Source organism: Teleopsis dalmanni, chromosome X (assembly GCF_002237135.1).
Source record: "Teleopsis dalmanni isolate 2A chromosome X, ASM223713v2, whole genome shotgun sequence".
Lineage (NCBI taxonomy): Eukaryota > Metazoa > Arthropoda > Insecta > Diptera > Diopsidae > Teleopsis > Teleopsis dalmanni.
The window spans coordinates 8,836,063-8,845,982 of NC_051848.1; the positions used below are offsets into that span (position 1 = coordinate 8,836,063).

The 9,920-nt window shown below is 29.9% G+C and overlaps 1 protein-coding gene across 1 annotated transcript; it reads left to right on the plus strand.

The window, feature by feature from the left end:
• Nucleotides 1-229: 229 nt before the first annotated feature.
• LOC119687519 (DDB1- and CUL4-associated factor 12-like) lies at nucleotides 230-2,018 on the plus strand. Its single transcript, XM_038101862.1, has 6 exons — nucleotides 230-385; nucleotides 520-675; nucleotides 758-1,126; nucleotides 1,190-1,420; nucleotides 1,686-1,847; nucleotides 1,914-2,018. Exons 1-6 carry the CDS (start codon nucleotides 230-232, stop codon nucleotides 2,016-2,018), a joined length of 1,179 nt encoding a protein of 392 aa, XP_037957790.1.
• The last annotated feature ends 7,902 nt before the right edge of the window (nucleotides 2,019-9,920 follow it).

The following is a 9,920-nucleotide window of genomic DNA, read 5'->3' on the forward strand; positions in this document are numbered from 1 at the left end:
AAGGGCGTTTTATATTATCCATTGACTGTTTAATCAAGTAATCTTGGTATTCATCTGTCAAATAGTAGGTTAAGAATCTATTATATTAAACTAGTAGAATTTTCGTAACCATTTCAATTTTCATTTCGTATTTGAGAAAGAAAACAATAGTTGTCAAAAAGTTAAAGTGAGTTAAAGAAAAATTGTCTTGCACAGAATGAATAATCACATACCAAGTTTTTATACTATGATGTCTTATCGGTCTTTTGGTTCAAAACAAGCGTTAAAACGTCGGTCACGTCGTATTCGTGGTTTAGCACCAAATGCAGAAATTCCAGACTGTCATTCAGGTACTTCAAATTCCATATGCCACTTTTTGGAAACGAGGGAAAATGGTTTACCTGAGGTAATTGACACTCAAAATATATATATATATATTACATATTTAATGTTTTTATTCTATATTTTATAATTTTTATTATATATTTGAATGCATACAAATTTATTAAATTTTATTAAAAAATCTTTATTGTTTTGAAGAAGTGCCAGGTAAATAGTGATGGAATAATGCATACTCTCTTGCAACGGAAATTATTACAAGAATATCGCATTAGTCTTCCGATTGGAGTCAATGGCATAGTGTCTTCCAACTGGCTTAGTCGTCATAAAGTTATATTTAGTACCAGTGACAATAAGGTAAGTTTAATATTTTAATTCTTGTTTGATGTAATCCATTATCTTTAATATGTTATTACAATAAATCCCTAAATGACTGCAGCTGTTCACGTACGATGTGAACAAAAAATATGCTCAAGAGATAGAAAACTTTTGTTATTGGAATACGCATTATAATCGAATGGAGATAATGGAGTTAAATCCAAGTAAAACTTTGATTGCTGTATCAGCAAAATGTGATTACGAACTAATGATTTACCAAGTACCTGAGCTAAATCCATTGGTATTATGCATCCCTCCGGGTTATTTAATGAGCATTTTCTATGTGTCATGGATAAATGACACAACTCTGCTGGCAAGCTGTGGTGCTACTGTATATATATGGGATATCTCTGAAGAAAATTTTGAATATGTAAGCAATAGATATATTCCCGTAACGCGTATTAAATCTAAATCCGAAGATTTTTTGTTGGTAAATAAAAATATTTGTACATATTTGTATTGTATTGTATTTGCTTAATTCATTTAATTGCAGAATGGTGGTATATGCTACAATGCGAAACATGGACAATATATCACAATGGGTGCATTAGGTAAAGTGTATTTGTTTTGTGTTGAGACTTTGAAGAAAAAACTCTTGTTCCAACTCGAGAATAGTGCAGTGGTTCGCGAATTAAGATGCCAAATTTATGTTGCAACCCAAGGGGACGTTTTAGTCAGTTACGGAAGTTATTCTTTCAGCTTATATGATATACGTGCCCCACTAGTAAGTTCTCTGAATTATAGATATACTTGTATTACAAATTGTTTATAAGGCATTTGTAGATACACAATTTTTTGTAATTATATAAATATTATATTTTTATTATATATATTAACTGAAGTTATTACCAAATTCTCGCTGATTGTCTTAAATTGCTTGTCAGGCTTCGTATTATTGATAGATGGAATCATAATTATATTATTCTGTAGTGAAATCGAAATTTATTATTTTTATTACATATATTTTCATTGTGCTTTCTTACCAATAGTGCTGCCAAACTGTTTACCACTTTCCCAATGATTCGTGCATTAGGAAGTGCGGCTTTCTCAACGATTACAGCATTATAACTTGTGGAGAACAGCCGTTAACGTTGTATGATATACGTCACGACATGACTCGATTTAATATTAGTGCTGTCGGATCAGTTACGGTAAGAAATTTTCATTATTTTCATTTTAATTATATTAATAATATATTATATTTTTATTTGATGCAGACAAATTCTCACGGAGCCCCAACTGTATATACTTACTCTTACGACTCTGTTGGATGTAGAATATTTACTGGTGGCGAACATGGTTATGGAGCAATGTGGACATAATAATATTGTTATGTGGCTTTGCTTTTGATTATAATTATAATAAGCATAATAATTAATTAGTACTCGTATATGGAAATAATACACCAAGCAAAGAAAAAAATAAAAACTACAAATATTAATATTCACTTTATTTGAATGAAAGTGCATCTCGGTTTTTTACGGTTTTCTTAATTGTTTTCTTAAGTATATTTATATTTAGCGTAGAGGCTACTTCTCTATATTTTACAACTAACTTAGGGTTATTTAATTTAAGTTAAGGAATTACATTTCTATTTTTTAACTTAAAGCTACCTTAATAAACTACGCCACAATATCTTAACCTAGCTATGTAAACTATTTACAATGTTTTTATGCCAATATAGATTACACTTAAAGAGATTTGAGTATCTATACCCCACCTACAAATCCAGTTGCCCAGAGCCATAATTCGATCATGTGAGACTACTGATCCAAACTATAAACTGTAGCGATTGTGTTGTATTTATCAAATATTTTGTGGTGATACACCAACCTTTCATCTCTAAAGAGCACACTGTTTCAGAACCTATAAGTGTATTGGTGATAGGCACCTTTTTACTACTGGGTATTTAATTTTGTGTTTCTACTTAGCAAGGCTCTACACTAGTGAGCTATCAGATAGAGTTAGCATATCTAGGAATCTCAAGGCCAATTAAATCAGAAAGACATCCACCCTCTTAATTGGTTTTACATACAAATCTGCTGGAAGCCGATCTAACCCTACCGAACTAGTCAGCTCTAGTCCTGATGACAGCCCAATTTTTCAACATGCTTCGTTCTTGCCTACGTATCTTCTCCATCAGGCTGGAGGATATAGCGAATCAGAAAGGGAAGCTTAATATTGGTTTTTAGGAGTATTGCTCTTCTAAAAAAGGCCGCATACATGCTTAAGGCTTTTTTAGCCTCGGTAAGTGCGTACTAAAAGTGAATTTGGAGTCGATCATTACTTCGAAGTACTTCAACTTATTCCTATAAGCGGTGACGTCTCCACCGATTCTGGTAGTTGGGGGAGAAGCGTCTCGCGTTCGGGAACAAGAGTTTTTAAGTTTCCTGAGAATGATGCTCTCACACTTATTCCGGTTGATCTTCCATATGCTAAAATCTTTATTGAGTACTTGGAAATGTTCATGTTTATGTTCGCCCTGGATGCGTGAGATTTTGGCGCTAGTAAAATGTCATCCGCATATGGGTTATTCTTTTACAAACCGGACGGATTTTGGCAAAAAATGACCTCATGATCTCCGATTTGGCTGAAATTTTTTTTATGAGCTCCTTTCATAAAATAAGAAGACCCGTATCTCGGAAAAAAATTTTGTGATTGTCTTCCTAGGAGATATGGACCCATGGGGTTTTGAGAATTGGCATAGTAGACACATTTTCAAATGGCTATATCTCAAGTTCTATAAAAGCTAGAAACTTGAAATTTACAGCGTTTCAAAGATAATTGATTGAACTTTTATGAAATTGTTTAAACAATTAAAATTAAGTACTAATATTAACCGTTAAATTTCAAAAAAAATTTTTATTTTTTTTTTATATTTAGAAATAAAAAGTAAAAATTTTTGTATCGTTTTCCTTCGAAAATTGATTGCATGGTACTATGGTGCGTATGAGTAACGTGAGGACACCTGATTAATTAATTTTTTTTAATTACTTCTAAAATTAATATTTATTTTTTAAGTAGAATTTATATATTAATTTGAATCAAAAATAAAAAAAAAAATTTGTGTGACGTATTCCTTATTTTTTTTTTTTACTGAAAAATCGTGTGTATGTGTTTGGAGTGATATGAAGGATAAATAAATTTTTAAAAGTACTTTTAATTATAATATTGTCCTGAAATTTTTTAATTTTATGTAGAATTTTACTACTAATCGAAATCAAAAATATTATGTAAGAATATATGTAGTATATTCAATGGAATATAGTTTGAAAAATGGAAAATAGTTTTGCGAGAGAAAAAAAATATTAAAAAATTTCAAAAAATGTCGGGTTCTTGAAAATTTTTATTTCGTAGTAAAATTTAAAACTGAATCTAAATAAAATATAAGAAATGAAAATTTAAAAACTAGTTTTGAGAAATATTTTTTTTTGAAATTCAACGGTTAATATTAGTACTTAAATATCAACAATTTAATTAATGTATTTATTTAAACAATATCACAGATAGACCAGTGTCAAGTCGATTTGCATTAGTATGTGCTGTCGGCAAGATTTATTACTGAGATACTTTCATGACTTAAATTTTTAAATAATCTTTGTCCGGATTTTTTGTCTACTCATTGTAGCAGAAATGTCTGCAGACAACACATATTCCTTTCCAGGCACATAAACTAGCAAAATGGAACCGAACGTAGGTGAGGGCGTACGTGTACGTTGGCTTTGATTTGCGACACATCGTATGCGCTTACAATCACTTCAGTTCAAGTGGGCGCTTGTGAAAGTGCTCGAAGCTGACACAATCGGATAATGGCAACTACGAGAAAAACGTGTAGAAACATGAGACTTGGTACGTACCAGCTAAGCATGCTTGGTTAATGGTGAAGTTCAACTAAAACATTTTTTGAAAGACTATTTTGTGGGCTCATATTGTTTTGCTTTGTCTTTTTTTTGGCTAACCAAAGTTTACTCTAAATAACTTAGAGTTTAAAATTTGTTAAAGTATTTGTTAGCAGAACAAAATCATGAAGTTTTAAAAGAAAGAATTCTAACTACGAACTATTAGGTTTAACTCTTAAGCATTGCAGTGATGACGAGAGAGCATCAATAAACCTTTCAGGTTAGTCCTTACATATTTTTGTTTTGATTTGATTTGATTAATTACGATTAATAATTAAATACATTTAACTTAATTAATTAAGATAATAATTCAATTAATCAAGAATTAATTGACTAAATAGTATCGAGTAGTTAAAATACAAATGCCTACTAAAAGGACAAAAGGAATTAAGTTTTTGTTGAGTTATTGAGGGTTATTAATATTCCAGTTTCGATAGTAAATGGATCTTACCATAAGATGTGAAATACAACAGCGCACAAATATTCTCCAAGGGATATCCTATATTTCCGAATCTTCTTAAGGTAATTTTTGATTATTTATTAGCATATATCTGCCAATAGCTCAAACAAGATTTGTTTTCAAAGCATCGAATGATTTTCTACATAAACATGATTCAAACAAAAAAAGTCTAGTATGTAATTTACATATAGCAAATAGGTCTACTCTTATAATTATTTATTTATATATTTATTTTTAATAGTTTTTAACTTATGAACGCAGAGTTTTAAGTCAATAAACCTTAAAACAAGTAACTTGTAAACCTGGCAATACAAGTAACTTGTAGAAATATCCTTTAACAGTTTAAAATATATATTATGTATAGCAGCACTTGTTAGGAGTGAGTTAAGAGTTAGATAGATTCAGTAAAAACATAACGCTTGGGATATGTATGGGAGTATGTCTTACGTTTGTAAATTCTAAAATAAAATGGTGAGCTGTTATGAAGTTTTTTATTGAATTTTTGAACTATTTTGAGAATTTTAGCCCATTTCCGAATCAAACAAAACCTTATTTGATTGGTTTTAAAATCAAGTTTTTCCACTGAATGGATAAAAAGATCAGAGGATATTTCTTGAATTTTTTAGTTTTTTCAATATAAAGATAGAGTTGAAGTTATCGAAGAAGAGTTATTAAACTTGTGATTATTGTTTGAAGTAGTAAAGTTAATGTATATAGTTATGGTTTACGCGTTTATTGTAAAAATAATAGCACAAGTGTATTTGTTTTTTCTAAATATTTAAAAAATTTAGGAGGTTTGGATTCTATTTGGACACTTGCAATTTTTAAAAATTATTGATGATTTATTATTATTATTTATTGATTCAGAAATTCATACAGCACTTACAAAAATTATAGAATTTTACTTAAAATCTGAACTGACAATAACATATTATTAACATTACTATTCATATTATTATTATTATTATTATTATTCTGTAACATAAAACACCTTTCATAAATTTGTGTAGGTTATAAGTATTGCTACCCTTTAACAAGGCTTTAACTTCTTTGAAGTGCTTTATTAATAAAAAATACATCTATGTTCTTTGAAAATCGTATGACATATATTTCGTATTTTATGACGATTACGCAAAGAACAATCAAGTTCAGGCGTTCAATTTAAAAAAGACTGACTCTACATTTAAAAAGTACACTTAATATATGCTGTGTTTTCGTAATAAAAATTATGCAGAATGTCATATGTACCCTTAACATTTCATTAGATGCAGACTTAGCATTCACTACATTCGTGTTCACTCCATACATACTCAGAATACTGGTTATTGAAAGACCCAGTTCTAAACACTTATTTCCCCAATTTTTGGCCCAATGCATGCCGTTGTCAATTGTAAGTTCAGCTAGTATTTGAGGAAGCGTTGTGAAGGGCTGAGTATTTACACTGTGTCTACAGACTGCGTTAGTAAACCCGTTTTTAAGTGGAGCATATAGTTTGGAGTGTTAGCTGGTAGAAATAGTATATTTTTTATAAAAAAATCTAAAGAGTTTTTCCATTTAATCATAGTGTTTGTAACTCCAAACTTGTGCACCGTAGTTTACAATTGAACGTGCTGTTGTGTAGAAATTTTTTTAATATATTTATAAAAGTTATTTAAGAATTAGACAAGTGCTTTGCCCACGTGGAGTTAATTGCACTTTTACCTAAGAAGAGTTTAGAGGTCAAATGTTCATTGTAGGAGAGGTTATACGTAATTAATATTCCAAGGTATTATATTCATTTACAATTTCTACTTGCTTTGCCCTACACTTCCATGACAACGAATTACTTATCTTAGATTTGTCTTAGATCTTAGATTCGCGATATTCATGGTCTAAATATTTTGTGTGAACAATTGAAACAATAGGCGCTTCCAAAACTTATAGGTATGATAACAGATACTTGATGGTATTAAAGACATCTGAATGATTAGTACGATATCTGACACTTGAGGTTTCAAAAATTTATTTGAACAATTAAACAGTATCCGAAACAAATGTATAGTCAACCCAATAACTTACTTGATTAAAAATCAAATGATTGAATTTAAAATTCCCTTAATGGGAAAAAGACCTAATGGAGCTATTTTAATCGGAAATAGATTTATTGTCATAGTAAAGTAATATTTTAATTTAAAAAAAATTCACGACAATATTTTGGAAAAATTTATTAAATTCAATAATCACAGATTTATCAAACAGCTCTCATATTTAAATAATTTCCATAAGTGTTCGTAGTATCATATATAAGTTAGTAGTAGTAAACCGTTACTTTACCCATTTGTATAATTATTTTCACAGCCATGATTCCTATATTAAAAATCGTACTCCTCCTGACTTGTCTCTCTCTCTCTCTCTCTGTCGTGCAATATTGATTGTATTGATAAAGGTAAGTATGGAAAGTGAGTTTAAATCTGCAGTTGTCAGACAATGTTGTTCTTATTGTTTTTGTTTTCAAAGTACTTTACTGTGAAGTTCGAAAGTCAAGGTACGCAGCAGTTTCAGTTGAATGGCGTTAAAATGTTTCTTCAATTGTAAATAATTCGTTACTACGTAGGACGCTCGATGAATGCCAGAAAAGTTTGATTTCTGTCCAAAGATACTCGCAAGTTCAACGAAATCTGACAGCAAAAGGATTGGGACATTATCATATGCAGTTAACAGAAGGGCGATTTAATTACCGCCAATTAATCACATTAAAAAGTTTTTAATTATTAACAATGAAGAAAATTTATTTACTATCGTTTTTACGTTAATTAAAGAGAGAAATAATTGAAGTTCAATTATTTTCAAGATACTTTTCAAATATTTTCCGTTAACTACTTAAATAAGTTATTTGACTATTTGCCACACGCTAAGCTAAAAACCTTTGAAGACCTTTGAGGCTGAAGCTGAAGCTTCATATCAATACGAGAGAGAATTCGTTGTTTTTCTTTTGGGGTGTCATACCCTTTGGAGGTTGTTCCTTGTTTACTTCCTTTTTGTTATTATTATTCAAGGATTTTTCCTATCCAGTTTGTTTTGTATTTGCAGTGTTCAATTTTCTTTGGAATCGATTGCGGCAGCTTTGTAGCGCATCTGTTGTGTTTTCCTTACTTTGGGCGTAATTAATCAATATCAAAGTTTGCTGGCGTTTTTACATTTTAATTGAAAATGGTAATTTAAGGCTGCATTTGGTGAAAGTTTACACTTGGTTAGGTTATTTGCTTGGATGTTTTTTCGCTTCTTATTTTTTTGCAGTATTTTTGCTCTTATTACGTTGGATTTACCTTTTTCGCCACAAACAAACCGATTCCTTTTGGCTTGAAGCAGTTACAGGACTTACTCAAGTTTTGACTGATTTCGTTTGGCTTACGCAGATGCTGTAATTGAGTAGCTCATCAGACTTTTGGAAGCAAATCATTGTTAAATTTAAATACGTGATTTTGTTTAAAATTTTTCAATTCTTCTGAAAATTTATGCAAATAGTACTTCATACGAATTTCATTTTTTAATTGATTAAGAATTTCTATAAAAGTCACGATTAATTCAAATTTTCCAGTTCAACTTATTAATTAATTCGAATGAAATGCAGTTTTTCAAACGATGATTTAATCATGTATTAATCATATAGAATTTTATTATTATTATGTTGAAGCTATTTAAGCCAGTGCACTCGAGGACTTTTACACTTTATTAACTCGAGGTATCTTCAAAACCCCTCTTTACGCCTTGACTGGATTATTATTTATCACCTCATCAGACTAAGAAATAATTGACCTAAGATCTGCTTACCTCCACGAGGAGCCTGTAACCATTCTGAGATTCGATAACGCGATACTGGTAAGTCTGTCAGTTTTCGCAAATAATTTCAGGGCTCCATCCTTTATGTATTTTTTGATCGGATCAATCTTGAGGTCTCTGAGGATGTCATTCGTCCTAATGTAACATGGTACATTGAATATATATTCATATTAATATTTAACAAAACACATTCTCATTAACAATTGCTTTTTAAAGTAGTCACTCGAGGTGAGCTTAGTGCTAGCAGTGCCAATCTTCTCTCAGAGAAAATATATATGTTTTGCCGTACATAATCATAATACCAATATCATTAAGATAATAATTTTCATTTTGATTTTAGAGAAGTTATAAAGCAGAATACAATAATTTCTAATATTGAATCGCAAGCTTTTATGGTAGTAGAAGAATAAATAACATTTTTATGGCGATCGATCTTTTTCTTCTTTCAGACTATTATTTTTGACAAAATATTGTGGCGAAATAAAAATAAAAAGTTGAGTCTGTATAGGCATCAGTATCATTTTCAGTATCAGTATCAGTATAAGTTTTAGCATAAGTATCAGTATCAGTATCAAAAAAAAAAAAAAAACAGTCCTTTTAGTATTACTAGCGTGTTATTACTTCACTTCTTTGCTCAATTTTTGTATACTATGTATTATTATTGACGGAATGAAGATGATAATCGAATTAATAAATCAGGAATAATATGTAAAATTCTTTTGTTTAATAGACTATAATAATAATTTTTTTATATAATATGAGTTGATAAAAAGTAATCATATATACTATATATTTTATTTCATATAGTCATTATATATAGGATTCTGCTGTTGTTAACTATTCATAGACCAGTCTGATTATAATCAAATTATACTCACATAAATATCAGTCTCAATTGGTTAATAAAGAATTAATTTTCTTAAAAACTGTTTCCATTGCAATGGACAGACAATATGTTAAATGTTCGAAGTGAACCCAAGAGACTATGAAACAGTTTTCCTCAATAAGGAAAAAAAACTCAAGCAAAATCCGTTTTTCTCGCACAA

Bases quoted from the DNA above. Each gene is read 5' to 3' on its own strand.
- LOC119687519 (XM_038101862.1), top strand. From the start codon at position 230: ATGTCTTATCGGTCTTTTGGTTCAAAACAAGCGTTAAAACGTCGGTCA. The intron at 676-757 runs GTAAGTTTAATA...AAATGACTGCAG, and splicing joins TTAGTACCAGTGACAATAAG to CTGTTCACGTACGATGTGAA. The intron at 1,127-1,189 runs GTAAATAAAAAT...ATTTAATTGCAG, and splicing joins AATCCGAAGATTTTTTGTTG to AATGGTGGTATATGCTACAA.